The 17003-nt window shown below is 48.9% G+C and overlaps 1 protein-coding gene across 1 annotated transcript in view; it reads right to left on the bottom strand.

Annotated features, from left to right (window-relative positions):
• Positions 1-17003, bottom strand: part of GALNT17 (polypeptide N-acetylgalactosaminyltransferase 17) — a 447864-nt gene that overhangs the window by 42530 nt on the left and 388331 nt on the right. Inside the window, exons 7-8 of the mRNA XM_004615923.2 lie at positions 5274-5459; positions 2319-2456 (exon numbers count right to left, since the gene is read on the bottom strand). Of these exons, the coding sequence (XP_004615980.1) occupies positions 2319-2456; positions 5274-5459 (324 nt within the window). The remainder of the gene's footprint in view (positions 1-2318; positions 2457-5273; positions 5460-17003) is intronic.

Genomic DNA, 17003 nt, shown 5'->3' with positions numbered 1-17003 from the left:
TCTTGGAGAACCTGGCAAGCTACCAAGAGTATCCTTCAGCCCCCAGCCCCCTCACAGCAGAGCCTGGCAAGCTACCCATGGCGTATTCAATATGCCAAAAACAGTAACAACAAGTCTCACAGCGAGACGTTACTGGTGCCTGCTCGAGCAAATCGATGAACAACGGGAACGACAGTGCTACTTCTATAGACCATATATTTTGGGGTATTGCAAGTCAACAGGAATCTGAATTAGTCCCCCACCCACCTAAAGAGCTGGGTAATTCTCCCAAACATCTTACAGACCATCCTATTAAATTACTTTGATAACAAAGAAAGCGTGCTTTTATTCTGAAGGCGTGATCAGGGAGTTCTGAACTGTTTAATAGTGGTATGCCAGTTCTATTCAGAGATTCTACACCCTCATCTCCTCTCATCTTCCCGTCAAATCTCTGCAATAGGGACGTGGATTCCACCCCATTATACAGGTAGGAGGAAAGAAGGCAAGAGAAATCGCTAGAATTGTAACCAAACAAGCTGGTCCCCTGGGTCTTCACCTGTCCCGGGCAAGAAGCAAGGTTTCCCATTTCACAGTCTGGCTCAGAAGGAACCACATACCCTAGTCCTTTCGCTTTCTTAGAAAAATTTGGCAGGCCTAAAAGGGGGGATTCACATCTGTAGAAAAAGCACACACCTTAAGGCCAGGGGAGCTTAGCTCAGCCTGGGTGGTGCAGGGGATTCCAGGCAGCTCTGGGAAGAATCTTGAATGCTGGAGGGAATCAGGTGCCCCTGCCCGCCTGGAGCAGAGATGAGGCCTGGCCTGACTCTGTGTCAGATTCCTTTCAGACATGTTACCTCACAAGGTTAAGTTCAGGTAGAGGTATGTGCATACATGATACCTCACAAGGCAGGTTCAGGTACAGATATGTGCGTGTGATGCCTCAAAAATGGAAACATGTAGGGGCTGGAGCAATAACACAGCGGGTAGGGTGTTTTCCTTGCATGTGGCCAACCTGGGTTTGATTTCCAGCATCCCATATGGTCCCCTGAGCACCTCCAGGGGTGAATACTTAAGTGCAGAGCCAGGAGTAACCCCTGTGCATTGCCAGGTGTGACCCAAAAAGAAAAAAAAAAAAAACATGTCTGTTTTCAAGGAAAAAACAAGTATAAAATCATATGACACCATTATTAATGTTGTATAAAAATAGTCGATGACATAGGAAAATTCCCTCCATGTATTACTGAGTACCATTTCAAGTTATAAGGTTCTGTGGTTTACTTAGAGAAATGAGTGCATGTTTATATATTTCATATGGGTATAAATTGAAAAGTATATAATATGTGTTTTAGGAAAATGATGGAATGTGTCTATACATACACAGAGAAACAGAAGACTGTGTTCAAATGTACATTCTTATCTATGGATTTAGAATGTGAGCTATGAGATCTTAAGTAACTTATTTAAATTCTCTGATTCTCATTGTTATCAATAAAGTAGAAATTATGCCTACTACTTCGTGAGGTGAGGTAGTATACATATGCAGTCAGATAAAAGCACTCAGAACGGTACCTGGCAACAAACACTCAGTTGTGATTATTCAAAAAAATTCATAAATATGTATTCAAGGAAATTGTAATAGTCTGCCTTTATGTTTTTTTTCTTTTTGGGTCACACTCAGCAATGCACAGGGGTTACTCCTGGCTTATGCACTCAGGAATTACTCCTGGTGGTGCTCAGGGGATCATATGGGATGCTGGGAATCGAACCCGGGTCGGCCTCATGCAAGGCAAACGCCCCACCCGCTGTGCTATTGCTCCAGCCCCTCTGCCTTAATGTTTATGAAAGTGATGTTTTACCATACACACTCTGAGAGGAAGCCTCTGTCATTTCCAGGTGGGAGGTGGCTCCGGTTCGGGCCCCCTGAGGAGGAGAGCGTGCCAGTGCTCATCTGCTCACACCCACTCATACCCACCCTCCTGCTCAGCGGTCCACACTCAGATTCAGAGACTCCCATAGAGTCAACTCTCCCCCTCACCTCGTGGAACTCATTTTCCATCCTGTACCCCCAGACCACTCCTGCCTTTCGCTCCTGCCCCATTCTAACAATGGATACCTTTGCCCTTCTCTCTCCCGGCTAGAGAGGGCCTGGCTGAATTTTCAAACTTACTCAGCGAATGAATGAGTGAATGAGTAAGTGAGTGAATGACTGAATGAATGAGTGAGTGAATAAATGAGTGAATGAGTGAATGAGTGAACAACTCTGTTTCCATTTACTCCCAGGAAAGTAGCCCAGAGCTCACTGCATTCACCCCGACCAGTGCTTAGGTGGTCTTCCTTACCTCCCCATACGCGATGGTGTTATTGTATCTTCTCATTTCTGGGTAGACGTGGTCCAGGTACCACTGGAAATTCTTACACTTTAAACTTTTCCTTAATGCTCTTCTCTCGGAGACATCCCCTATGTCGATTCCTGGATTCTGCAAGCAGAGAGAGAAGCAAAGGGCTGAAGATTATGGGGCACTTAGTCTCCAGGGAACCCTTCCTAGGGTTTGACCTCCCTGTGCCCACTCACAAGGTCTGTTTAAGTGGACCTTGATCATCTAGCATCTAGGTTGACCAGCAAATGGCCATCTTCATCGATGCTGGCAACCCCCTGCCCCGTCTCCCCCGCATCTGCTCAGTCCCTACAAGACGCAATCATTAGAGGAATTATTTGATTAAGATAAGAAAATAAATGCCTAGAACTACCTCCCGTCTTTCTGTCCCATCTTTCTATACATGTGTAATTTCTCCCTTTGTTGGCGCGTGCTGAAGTTCATTATATGCAGAAGTGAAAATAATTTTCCATTGCAAAGCTTGTAATGATGTTCTAATGAATAATTCACTCTGCTTTTACAGAAATGAACCTGTAATGGGCTGCTGTGTGCTGACAGGGGGAAATGAAGTTGCTGAAATATGGCTCCTCAGTCTCAGACGCAAGATGGCCGCTGATAGGCCGGGGAGGGACAGAGGCGGGAGCAGCTCCCCAGCGGGCAGGCGGGCGGGCGGCATCCCAGGCCTAGGAGGAGGGTTCAAAATACTCCAGGAAGGTTTGCTCTGCCGCCAAACCGACTTTCAAGGGAAACCTTCTTCTTTCTATTCAGTGTCAGAGCTGGGCATCACAATTTCTCAATTTTACTACGCTGAGCACCATTCAAGGAGCCTGCCACTTTTTTTTTTTACTTTTTTTTTCCTTTTGGGTCACACCCGGCCATGCACAGGAGTTACTCCTGGCTCTGTACTCAGGAATTACTCCTGGCGGTGCTCAGGGGACCATATGGGATGCTGGGATTCGAACCAGGGTTGGCCGCGTACAAGGCAAATGCCCTACCCGCTGTGCTATTGCTCCAGCCCCAACGAGCCTGTCACTTTAGAATGGTGCAGTCAGGTAGTCCTGGCATCAGGGCCAGGGGTTGCTGGCAGTGACGGAGAAAGCATGGGGCAGGGGTCGGAGCCCTGAGTTCTCTCCGCTCTGAGCTGAGGTCCTGACTCTTCGTCTGGGAAAGAGGAACAGCAACATAGAAGCTAGATTTCTGGCTTCACAGGCCCGTGGGAGGGTCGATGAAGCTGTGCCCAGCCTCTGCCCTGCCTTGTGTGGAGGACCCTGAGCGAGACTCATCTGTAAAGTGCGCATCTCCTGAGATGCCGCCATGCTCGCATTTACTCAGCTCTTCATCACTGATCTGCTCGGCTCTACGCGTGAGCTTCTAGAAGCCCTGTGAGGTAAACATTCGCAGGCCCTGTTTTACAATGAGGGAAGCTGAGACAGGTATTCCTGTGTCAGGAGGTGGTGGAGAAGGCTAAATAAGAAATCGACACCAGGAAATCACCGAATGCCTGGGATGATAAGGACTCAACAAATACCACTGAGCTTCACATAATAGCAGTGCATAAAATCCCATATAATTTAACAGTTACGAACGGCTACCTGGTCTTAAGGGGGATTTCCATTGCTTTGGAACATTATTTCAATAATCATAACCGCAGTGATATAAATTATTCCCTTTTATCCTCCTTATCCACACGTATTTAAGTGCATTTCTGCTGCTCTGGGCTCCAATCTCCTGACACGCAGAGACTGCAATTTCTGGCTGAGGCAATTGGTCTCCCCAATATGCTGGAAATCCTCACCAATGTTCCCAAATACAGATACCGTGGCAGGCAAGACTCTTTAAGTATATCCTCCATGTTTAGATTCGGTACTTTAGTACTGAGATTTAGTCCCCACAATGGCCCCAGGGAAGCAGACCTACAGCTATCTCCACTTTGTAGGTGAGGACGCTAACAAACGGGCAAAAAAGTGGGTTTGTCAAGGACAGTAGAGACAAGGGCCAGGAGGACTGCCCCATAGCTGGAAGACTGCTTCATGAGTGGAGGGGAGAAGGCAGATGGAAAAGAAAAGGAATCACTAAGAAAATGATGGCTGGAAGAACTAGTTGGGATGGGAGATGCATGCCAAAAGTAGATAATGGACCAAACATTATCTACTTTTCTCTCAGTGTCTATGTTGCAAGCCATAATGCCCAAAAGTAGAGAGAGAGTATGGGGAATATTGTCTGCCATGGAGGCAGGGGGAGGGTGGGAAAGGGGGTTATAAAGGGGATATCGGTGGTGGGGAATGTGCACTGGTGGAAGGATGGGTGTTTGATCATTGTGTGATTGCAACCCAAACATGAAAGCTTGTAACTATCTCATGGTGATTCAATAAATATTTTTTTAAAAAGTGGGTTTGTTCAAGATTGCAGTAGTGGTAAGTAGGTGGCAGAGCTGCAACTCCAATCAAGCTAACCCTGGCCACGTATGACAGCTCCAGGGTTACAGAAACAGAGTTTCCCACGCGCGTATTCTGGGAAGAATTTAGGGGCATGATAATGGACCTTACAAGAGGTCTCTCTCTTGGAAGGACATAGTCCCAGGCCCTGGAGCACCAAGAGGAGACACAGAGAGAGCAGACAGCAGGGTCTGGTGCCCAGAGCCTCCGGGGACACAAAGCATGTCCCAGAGTTGGGCATCTGAATCAACACAAGCAGACTGGGAATGTCCCAAGATTCCTCTAATCTTGGTACATGACCTTCCACGTTCCCAGCCCAGGTCACGCAGAAAGTCTGGGAATGACTCCAAAGTGCATTCCTCCTACCGTGAGCGTGAGCATCTTTCTAGAAAGGAAGCATCAGCGTATTCAAGGCATCGTGGCCCATCAGTGATGTGGGATCACTGTTGGAGAGATGATGTGAAACGGGCATCCTCAGGCCTACCTCCAGTGGCAGGTTCCAGGCTATGTACACGTGAGACTTGTAATCGTCCATCCAGACCTCCGCGACTCGGAGAGCGTTCCTCTTGGTGTAGAAGCCGATGTTGCTGTTGTACGGCTTCTTCTTCCGCTCGATGTGGGCCACCCGTGAGCATGGCAGGACTTCCATACTGCCCCCGCAGAGCCACACCTGAGGAGAAAAGATGGACATGGACATCATCAATGTGAGCGTGACGGACTCCCAGAGCCACGCACCCACGGACCCCAGTGCAGTGGTTGGTGTCTCAGCAGGATGGAGGGAGACATTCTACTATTGAAGGACTGCAGGGTGATTAAAAACCCAGCTCCTCCTGCTAGTGGCCCAGCAGCCCCCAGGGCCAGTGTTTTCTTCTCAACAGTGCACCACTGATATGCAGGCAGGTAAGCTTTCTCACCTGGTGGAAACAACGCCCTGCAGACCGAGATGGAAAACTCAGACTAAAAAACATAATAGAGTCTATTCACATTAGCACCAAGGAAACCATGATGTGTACTGCTCGGAATTTTGGAATCCCAATAGCACAGAGGTTCAGCCTTCACCTTGTCACTGGAATATTTGATTACAAGATGGACGTGATGGTTGCCTCTGAGGGAGGCAAAAGCCAGAGAGGAGACACTGCCATCCTCTGCATTCGAAGGCTGGCATCCAGCTAGAGAGCCCTCCTCCAGGAAATATGGCGTCCTGTAACTTCCCCAGTCCCAGGCAGAAGACATGAAGCATTAAAAAAATTTTTTTTTATTAGCGAATCACTGTGAGGTACAGTTACAGACTTACAAACTTTCATGCTTGCATTTAAGTCATACAATGGTTGAGTGCCCATCCCTCCACCAGTGCCCATTTTCCACTACCAATGGTCCCAGCATCCCTCCCACCACTGCCACCCTGTCCTCCTCCCCCACCCCGCCCTGCCTCTGTGGCAGGACATTTCCTTTTGCTCTCTCTCTCTCTCAATCCTTTTTGGTGTTGTGGTTTTCAGTACAGATATTAAGTGGTCATCATGTTCAGTCTATAGTCTACTTTCAGCCTGCATCTCCCATCCCAAACGGGCCCTCCTAGCACCCTTTACTTGGCAGTCCCTTCTCTATCTGAGCTGCCTTTCCCCCAGCATGTGAGGCCGGCTTCTAAGCTGTGGAGTAATCCTCCTGATACTTATCTTTACTGTTCTTGGGTGTTAGTCTCCCATTTTGTTATTTTATATTCCACAAATGAGTGCAATCTTTCTATGTTTATCCCTCTCTTTCTGACTCATTTCACTTAACACGATACTTTCCAAAAACATGAAGCATTTCTAATGGTCACAAAGAACTAATTTGTAGGAGTGGACATCCTGGTGCCCATGGGGAGAAGAGAGAGAGAATATAGAGAAGCCTTGGGGGTCAGCAAGATTGTTCTCTGCTGAGTTTCTTTTCCCTTTACATAAGCAGTTGTGCTGGCGAGGTTGGCTCAATGATGCTCCACCAAACCTGGCCTCTTCAAGCTCCTGGAATTTTACTAATTTTGGTCACAACCCCCAAGATTACGTGATTATCTCTTTCTATTTCCCAGCCGTTTAATACCATAGGGACTTGAAATAGATGGAAAAGTCTACCCATTAGTAAGAACCCTAACCTTGCTTGTTTCTTCAAGGAGACTGGTGAGTCCATGGGCCGGCAGAGTGGGTGATTCAAAATATTTTGATCAGGGGCTGATCAAACCCTTGTCTTTGGGTTGGGGCAGACCCAACTCATATCAGTGGAAGAAACCAAGGCAGGAGATGTTGGCAAGAAGCCTATGGGGAGGAAAGTTCCTTTTCTGCCCTTGCCAAAGGGGAAGGGGGAAACGAGAGGCCTTGCAGTGTAAAGCAAGGTGGCTTAATGCCCAGTATCCAACCATCATATGGCTTTGGATAGTTTCAAGATATGGGGAAGAAAAATATATCATATTGAAAAAGGGAAAGACAGTATCATAAAGTTGGCAATGTGCTCACAATCCATGTAAGAAGTGAAAAAAATCCCTCTCAGAAATTCCATATGGCCTTGTAGAAACACCAGGGAAACAAAATAACCTGGAAGAGGACAAAGTTGAAAGACTGAAACTTCATGACTGTCATCAAGACAGAGTGGTTCCAGCAAAAGGACAGACAGATAGATCAATGGAATAGAATTGAGACTCCAGATACAAACTTGGATTTATGATCAGCTGACTTTGAACAAAGGTGACAATACAATTTGATGGGCGGAGGAAGTAATATTTTAAACAAACTCTGTTAAGAGTGACTTTGAACCCTCTACCTCACACCATAAACCAAAAACTAAACTAAAATGGATGAAAAAACCTAGACATGAGTTACAACCATAGGAAATCTTAGAAGACAACATGAGGTTACATTTTCATAATTTTGGATTAGGTAAATAGTCATAAGCTAGTGAATGGATCACTAAAAGCTAGTATATTCATTCATATAACAGAATATTGTTTAGCCATAAACAAAAACTAGGCATATGCTACCACATGGATTAATCTTGAAAAATTATATTGACTAAAAGAGGTAATTGCAAGGGACCATATATTGTATTAACCCACTGATAAAATTTCCAGAGTGTGAAAATCCACGAGACAGGAAGTAGTTGGTGGTTGGTAGGGCTAGGTAGAAATGGAAGAAAGCAAGGTGACTGTTTAATGGGCATGGCATGCCTTTTTAGAGCAATAAAATTGTCTAATTATAAGCATCATAGTGATTACTGCACAAGTCTTTGAATAGACTAAAAATCACTGAGTTGTATACTTTAAATAGAAAAACAGTAATGGTTTGTGAGCCTTCAGAAAAGCTGTGACATAGATAAGGCAGATGATGCATAGTAAGTAGATGGAGAGGAAAGTAGCACATGGATAAAGATAAATATCAGGTAGATAGTACATAGATATTTACATAAAGGGGGTAGGTAGAGGATAGACAGGTAAGTGGAGAGTGTGTAGATAGTAATAGGATGACGGGCAGTAGGTTGACAGAGGATAGACAGGTAGGTAGTAGGTAGATAAATGATGCTAGGTTGGTAGGTAGATAACGGGTAGGTAGATAATGGGTAGGTAAGTAGATAATGGGTAGGTAGAGTCACAGAGAGGGTAAAGGGAAGATCAGGGATGGGATCCAGGAGGACCAGGAGGTGCATGCAGAGTGGATCTGTGCTCTGGGGGTCACTGCAGTGGGTACAGATGGGATTACACAAACACTGGACAGCAGTCAGGTGAGTGGGATGGCATGTGGCGCAGAGCCCATAGCCAGGCTGACATGAGCGGTGCAGAGCACAGCCAGGACTGTCCCTGGCCCAGAAACAACAAGGCCCTTGAGGGGCCAAGTGACCTCAGGAGTGGGGCGGGAGGGGTGACAGTGTCCCAGGCAGGGAGGGAGGCCATGTGACACTTCATCCCATGTCGGGAACATCAGCTTCTGCCCCAAGCCCTGCTGTGTGGGCATCAGTGGGCATACTCAGGCCACCCACCTGGAGAACATTTCATTCCCTGCTCCTCCCGACCCATCTTCAGGGATCACTAGTAACCCCAGGAAGGAGAGCTGGCAGAGATGCCCCGGGATCAGGCTTCCCACTCCCCTCCCTGCCCCCCTTAAGCCCCAGAACCGGTGAGCTGTCGTTCCCCTGGCTTGAATGCATCTCTATCCTACGGAATTGCACGGAGGCAGAACGGCTTTCCTTGTGAAGCCCTACAAAAATTCAATTTCAATCTTCTACCTTATTTATTACTCTTTCTCAGAAATAGGATTTATAAATATGGGCCTCCAGACATATCTCAATTTAAGTACCGCAGCGGCGAGAACCCCTAAATACCTGGATTCTATTGCCAGTCGATGCAAGTCATTTCTCTTAATACAAGATGAGGAATGAAAATGAAGCTCAGCAAACGGCCAGCCAGCGTGGGCGGAGGAGGACAGAAAAGCATGCAGGGGGCACCGAGGGCATTTTTATTTTTGTGGCTGTTGCTTGTGCACCTAAAGCAATAAGATTCGGAGGAAAGCAAGTCCTATGGGGTCCAGGCTCTCTAGATTTCCCCCAGCCTTAGTGCCTAGCCTGAGAGCGTGTTGTTGACAGCTTCTAGGTTTGATAAACAGCACAAAGCAGCCCCGACTCAGCACTGATAGGTTGGAGTCACTCGAAGCCTTGTGCTTCTTGCCTTCCTCTCACGACTCCTCATCCACCACTTCCACCGACTTTCTCTGGCTCTGGTTTCTGTCTTTGCCCTGCTCAAGACCTTGGGCCAAGCAGGCATCCTTTGCAAAAGCAGCTCAAGCCAGTGGATCATAAGCATTGAGCTGCATGTAACCCTCTTCAAACACCCAGCTGCCTGCCTCATGATTAACTTCGAATAATGTGCCTCTTTAGTCATTCAATTCCATGCCTGATACATGTTTATCAGGACCAGAGCTGGGAGCTAAATATGCTGCCAGGGGTGTAAAAATAATTTAGACATGGATTCTACTCCTATTCTTTGCTCTTTCTGTAGAACTTAAAATTAGAACTCCAAGACAGTGTTGCAGACCGATTTAGAAGCCGGGTGTAGCAGCCGGGAGGAGGGGGTGGTGCTCCAGTGCCTTCCCCACTTGCCCGCCTGCTTCAAGGCGCCTGCAATCCGGGCTTGGCGAGGAGCTCAGAGGACACTGCACTGCTCCCACGGTCCTTAACACCAGAGCTGGGAGGCTGTCCCCGTGGAAGGCCCAGCTGCACCACATGCTTCAGAGACAGCGACATCACCCTGGCTTAAAGGGCCTCAATTCCACTTCTCAGCCCCCCATCCTTGTTCCCCAGAGGAAGCCGTTTCTGCCAAAGATTGACTTTGCCCATCACAGCCTGGCAGTGTATAGATAGGGCAGGGGGCATCACTGGGTTATCTCCAATTTGGGACAATGACTATGAAGAGGCTTTAAGCCACTGCTCTGCCCACTGGTGGCATTTAACGAGAAGCTTCTGTTTCACAGAATGCAACGTGCAGCCAGTTTGCCACATGGCAACCAGCCAAACCGTGACTACCCAACCAACCATCCTCTCTCCCAAGAGAAGCTGGGGAGCAGGTGCCCTCTCCGGCCCATTCGGGATAGAATCCCTCTGTCCCCAAATTGGATTCCCACCAGGCCAAGCTTGAACACTCCCACAAAAGCCTGGACCAGTGAAACAAGGGCAGTAGGAGGGCTGACCCAGGTGAGAAGGGTGAGGTCACATCTGTGTCAGGAAAAAATGGACTTGAAGGTTCCAGAAGGCGCCTTTTTGAGCTGAGTGCCAATATCCTTGCAGACCCTAGGCTCAGCTTCCCACAGATGACCCAGGAGCAGGAAGCAGCAGGACAGAGCAGGAATGGTTCGGGCTCGGACCCGGGCCCTGCCCATAGCTGCTGGCCTCCTCCCCGGGGTCCCTCTACCAGGAAATGTAGCAAAACAACACCTGAGTGAGGGTTGGTGAAAAGACAGCGAGGAAAGGCACCGGATACCCTGCAGCCCTGGTGGAGAGAGTTGGTTACCCAGGCAGAGTTAAACAGTGCTCAGGGGCTCAGCAGGACGGGAGTGACTGGGGTTCTGTGCAGTGTGCGGCCCCCACAGAGACGGGCAGTCAGAGCTACATGGCTGATGACCGTGGGGACTGTCGGGGCCATTGATGGGGGCTGCAGGCTCACCTCTGGCTCCATGAGTCCACATCTACTTCAGTGCTGGCTTAGGGCACTGCAGTCGACGCCGTGGGCTCTCGGGGGGGGGGGTCTGACCCGCCCTACCCCAGTGGTGAGGCCCCAGAGTTTCCTCCTGGCAACTAAATTTTTTTAATTTTTATTTAAAAAAATTTTTAGATTTTATTGAATCACTGTGAGATAGTTACAAGCTTTCATGTTTGGGTTACAATCTCACAATGATCAAACACCCATCCCTCCACCAGTGCACATTTCCCACCACCAATATCCCTGGTATATCCCCCCACCATTTCCTGCCCTCCCCCTGCCTCCATGGCAGACATAATTCCCCATACACTGTCTCTATACTTTGGGGCATTATAGCTTGCAACACAGACACTGAGAGGTCATCATGTTTGGTCCATTATCTACTTTCGGCATGCACCTCCCATCCTAACTGGTTCCTCCAGCCATCATTTTCTTAGTGATCCCTTCTCTATTCCATCTGGCTTCTCCCCTCCACTCATGAAGCAGTCTTCCAGATATGGAGCAATCCCCCTGGCCCTTGTATCTACTGTCCTTGGGTGTCAGCTTCATGTGTTGTTATTTTATACTCCACAAATGAGTGCAGTCCCTCCATGTCCCTCTCTTTCTGACTCATTTCACTTAGCATGATACTCTTCATGTTTATCCATTTATAAGCAAATTTCATGACTTCATCTCTCCTAACAGCTGCATAGTATTCCATTGTGTAGATGTGCCAAAGTTTCTTTAACCAGTCATCTGTTTTAGGGCACTCGGGTTGTTTCCATATTTTAGCTATTGTGAATAGTGCTGCAATGAATATATAAGTACAGATGTCATTTCTACTGTGCTCTTTTGCATCTTTGGGATATATTCCAGAAGTGGTACTGCGGGGTCATACAGAAGCTCAATTTCTAGTTTTTGAAGGACTGTCCATATTGTTTTCCAGAAAGGCTGGACCAGTCGGCATTCTCACCAACAATGAAGGAGCGTCCCTTTTCCCCCACATTCATGCCAGCACTGGTTGCTTTGGTTCTTTCAAATGTGTCCTCTGGGCAACTTTAGAGTGTGTGGGGAGCACTCAGGCTCAGAGGGAGAACAGTCACTGGGGAGAAGTCCCCATGAACATGAGCACCTCTCCGTAAGCCAGGGAACAAGAGGACAGCCTCTGAGACTGTGACCCCCAACACATCTGGGATGGGGGAGTTCACAGAAAGAAAGGTTTGGGGGGGACTGGCAAGAAGTCAGTCTGGTTCTGTGTGTCTGTCTGAACCCAAGCCTGCGGGGAGAGAGTGCCACTGGACTGAGTATGGGGGATATCATAGGGGACACTCATGTCCCCCTTCTCGAGTGCAGAGTACAGGTCCCCAGCAGATTACCCTGGAGCAGCAGGGGGACCCTCTGGATGGTGGCAGAAGACTTGTCTCTGTGGGGGGAGGTTGAGCACCTCACTTTTCCTGCAGCTGCAGAAACAGAGTGACAGAAGATTCGCTCTCCATGTACTGGACACACAGCAGCCACATGCACAGATTGTACATACACAAAAGCAACAAAAGCAGAAGAGAAAATTCACCAACCCGGGAATTTACACCCAAGGCAAGTGCCCCACCCAGGTGGTGCCAGCTCCACCTCTTCTTTTTTGCAGAAATGGCTAGCAGTGGAGACTCCGGTTTCAAATGTTGGACTGGGAAACGGCTTGGGAACGTGGCTGTGTGTCTTTGACCCCGAGGATGAGTTTTGAGTACGGAGTATCTGAAACTGAGCAGTTATTACTGAACGATGGTCACCAGGGACCCAGAGACCAGGACGAATTGGGGGGGAACTGACGCTTATAGGAATTCTGCATGATACCGCAAGCTTTCAAATGGGGGAAAGAAAGATCCTGCTTGCTGGGCCCAGTAGAAAATAAAACTCAGTGAATTAGAGCCCACACCTGACAGCTGGGTCAGGGACTTCACAATCTTTCCAAGTTTCTCTTGCAAGAATTAGGTCTTAATTTATGTCTGTATGTGTGTGCATGTTTGGGCCACACCCAGCGCAGGGCTCACTCTTGGCCCTGTGCTCAGGGATTACCTCTGCTGGTGCTTGGGGACTAACACCGTGGTGGGCTGCATGCAAGGCAAGTGCCCTACCTGCTATACTATCAGTCCAGCCTGACCACTGGTAATTTTAACATCTAATTTTTGAATTATTTTTACTTTTTTTTGGTTAGGGTCACAACTGGAGTGGAGTGATAGCACAGCAGGTAGGGCATTTGCCTTGCACACAGATGACCTGGGTTCGATTCCTCCATCTTTCTCGGAGAGCCCGGCAAGGTACCGAGAGTATCCTGCCTGCATGGCAGAGCCTGGCAATCTACCTGTGGCGTATTCGTTATGTCAAAAACAGTAACAAGTCTCACACTGGAGACGTTACTGGTGCCCGCTCGAGCAAATCGATGAACAATGGGACGACAGTGCTACAGTGCTACTTATTTTATGTTAAATACATGTATTTTTGTATTCCAGTCTTTTAAATTCAAGACCTCTTTTTTCTTATATGATTTTTTTTTGGTTTAGAGTTGGACAGGCATCATTGACCATTATGTAACATATATCTAATAATTTTATCATTTTATCCTAAAAATGATCAATTACTTAATACAACTATTCATCATTTTGGGGGCACAACTAACAGTGCTCAGGGCTTACTCCTGGCTCTGTGCTCAGATATCCATATGGTGCTCCATATCATGGTGCTTCAGGGAGCCATCTGGGACACCAGGGACTGAATCCGGGTCAGCCACATGCAAATCATGTACCCTATCAGCGGAACTATCCCATATGGGATGCCAGGGGTCGAACCCGTGTCAGCCGCGTGCAAGGCAAACGCCCTACCTGCTGTGCTATCGTTCTGGCCCCCTGACCTTAACTTTATTTTAAATGAAAAATATTCCTCGGAGAAAAAATGCCTCCTAATTAACACTAGGACATTTTTAAACCGAGAAGTTGAATCTTGGAGCCTTTTCAGAATATTTGAACACTATGTCTATGGAGACCCAGGAGGAGAGGAGAGCACTCGCCCTGGAGCCTGTTCTGTCTCTGCTTGTCTTGGCGTGGCAATTTAAGTTTACGGACCTGTTTTCTCACCAGAAATGTGTGAAGCGCTTAGTTCAGGGCCCAGCCCTTAGCAGGTTCAGCTTTCCCATTTATCAGGCATCTTCTTGTACCAGACGGAGAATAAAAGGGATCAAGGGTGGAACAAAGGCATTAATCTCAGTCCCTCTTAGAGAAGCCGCTTCTATTCCAGTCCCCCGAATGGCCAGAAAGTCCCAGGACACGGTTTTCGGGGGCATAGCCACCACTGACAACATTAACCCAAACAAGAGTCAGCCAGGAGAGCGAGGACCAGAGCCCCCACAGTGGCTCTGACAGTGCCAGAGCAGCGGCTGTGCCCCCGTGCTCTGGGTGCCGACGTGCCAGTCTCGCTCCAGCTGTGTGGATGGAAATCTGCTTCTCCCCAGTGCCAGCAAGCAGGAGGGGGCAGTGTCCCCTGAGACTTAAATGGAGTCCAGGTGCCTTGTCCACCCATGCCCTCCCTTATGCAGGACCTCATATACTCCCCCTCCACACACACACATCCTGTCGGGTGGAAGAAGCTGAGGGCCCAAATGCTCACCAGGAAGGTGACAGGCTAACCCTAGGCCAGCTCGGGGGTCTTCACCACCGTCTAAGTTCAGCCACTGCAATTCCTAGTTTGACCCGTGTGCAGAATTTTAGAAAGTCCGGAGACCCTCTGCATGGATTGGGTGGAGTCCAGGTCTCCAAGCAAACATCCTTCTGGGGGTTCCTTCCAATGTGGTCATTTTATTTCCCTTTCTCTCCCTAGGACAAGCCACCTCGCACATGGCCATTGTGTCTGGACACGGAAAATGCCATGATCAGCCCCATCCCACTCTATTCTCTTCCTGCCGGGGGCCAGCTTCATGTTTTGGAAATTGCTGGAACGGGAGCCAACAGTGGCGCTGATAAAGGGAAACGGTCTTTTAAAATTTTAAACAGTGCTTTCTGGCGTGGCTTTATTCTTGCGCCCCTTCCCCCCCTGCCCGGTGTATCTGCTAGGCCTGGGGTCCCTTTGAACAATCCTCACTAGCCCACCTCCTGCCTGCTGGCTTGTGCTGCTGTGAGCAGCCGGCCGTGGCTCCCCTGGAGCCCATTAAGTGGAATGTGTGTGTGTGTGTGTCTGTGTGTGTGTGTGTGTGTGTGTCTCTGTGTGTGTGTGTGTTCTGCCCATTCACGGGACGCGGCTTCAAAGGAGAGCAACAGGGCCAGAATATGGCTCCCCGCTTCCCGGCTCCGAGAAGACTCGGGGGTGACACTGCGCCGTCTGGAGCGCATCCTCTTTTTTTCCCCTTTGTGCAGAGGCTGGGGTGCGTGAGGTTGGGTTTGATCGTTGTTGGAGCACCGGGGAATAGCATTGATCCGGAAGCCCTTCAGGAATAATCAGCTCAGGGCGCTTCAAAAGCCGCGTGGACCTTTGTCGCAGAGAATCCGAAGCACAATCCATTCTGTGATTGAAGCTCCTCGTGTCTGATAAGCTCAGCACATGCCACTACCACCAGGGGTCTGTGAGCACTGCTGTGGTAATGGCGTATCTGTGTGTGTGTGTGTGGAGGGGGGCGAGGGGAGGCAGGCAGGATGCACATCTGTGTGTACTGAAGTTTTAACCCCAAGCCCTCCAAACGTGACTGCATTTACGGATCTCAGGTCGTAAGGGTGGGCTCAACCCAATCTGCACAGTCTCAAGAAGAGAACACAGGCACACAGATGCAAAGAAAGGGAAGAGACAGCCGTCTGCAGGCCTCGAGGACACCCTCCTGCCAACCAGGGTCTGAGACAGTGGCCAGAGCTGGGAGAGAGGAAACTGGCATTGTGTTGCTGTAGTCACAACACACACACACACACACACACACACACACACACACACACACACCAATATAATCTCCTCCCAACAGTTTCCTTGATCTGGCAGGCAGAAGGTTCCTGAGAATCTAGCAGAGGGTCTGAAAGCGGAACCTTCCTTCGAAGAATGACATCGTGAAGGGTGAGGGACTGGGAGCTGACAGCTGTCCACAGAGCAGTAACTTCTTGTTACTAGCTTGGAGGCTCGCCTGGGAAGCCATTCAGCATCTCCTCGCAGAAGCAGATGGGTGAGAGTTGGAAGTGGTTCTGGCCCACGGTGAGGAAGGGACTAAATGAGATGTATGTTCCAGGAGAAAATTGGGGGGGGTGGTGGGAGGCAGTCTCCTCAGAGACCCTCAACCTCTGGACACAGGCCACCTGTTCCTGAGGGGTTGGAATAGCTGATATTGGGCCTCTGGGCGGCACTGCGACCCCTCGGGGGAGCCCCCTGCCCAGCCTTGGAAGGCACCTCTGGCTGCCCTGTGGGGACCACCGCTCTCCCTGCCGGGGTGCTAGCAGCTCGCTCTGTTCCCGGGCTGACACTCACTCTAGGCTGGTGCTTTGTTTCATTCACCACAAACCCCACAGATGCCCATTTCCAGGACCCAGAAGGCGACAGTGAGGCTCACGGAAGTTAAGGAACCTGTAGGGAAGCATCCTGCAAAGTCCAGCTTGCTGACTGCCTGGAGCTCTTCTTGCCCATAGAGAAGCCCTGGGGTCTCCCACTGACCCCCCTACACAGTGCTAGCCCTCCCCTCAATTCTGAGGTCCCTGGAACTGAGACAAATGATCCAATGAAAGGACCCCAAAGAACACACCATATGGCTGGATGGTCAGCCTTTCCGAGATATCTGACAGAGATACACATAAACACATAGACACATATCTACCACCACTCACACACACGCACAACACACATACACGTGGTCCCCCAGGTTCTAACCAGGCAGGTTGGAGTTTTTGTGAGCCTGGAATCAATCTGTTCACAGCTTACGTGTTGGTGTTGTGGACACCAGGGCCTCACACAGATGAGTCTAGGAGTCTCTCCTCAGGAAGAAAACAGTCAAACAAAATAACATGTTCAGAA

Source organism: Sorex araneus, chromosome 4 (assembly GCF_027595985.1).
Source record: "Sorex araneus isolate mSorAra2 chromosome 4, mSorAra2.pri, whole genome shotgun sequence".
NCBI classification, from domain to species: domain Eukaryota; kingdom Metazoa; phylum Chordata; class Mammalia; order Eulipotyphla; family Soricidae; genus Sorex; species Sorex araneus.
This window is presented reverse-complemented; position numbering and strand designations above follow the sequence as displayed.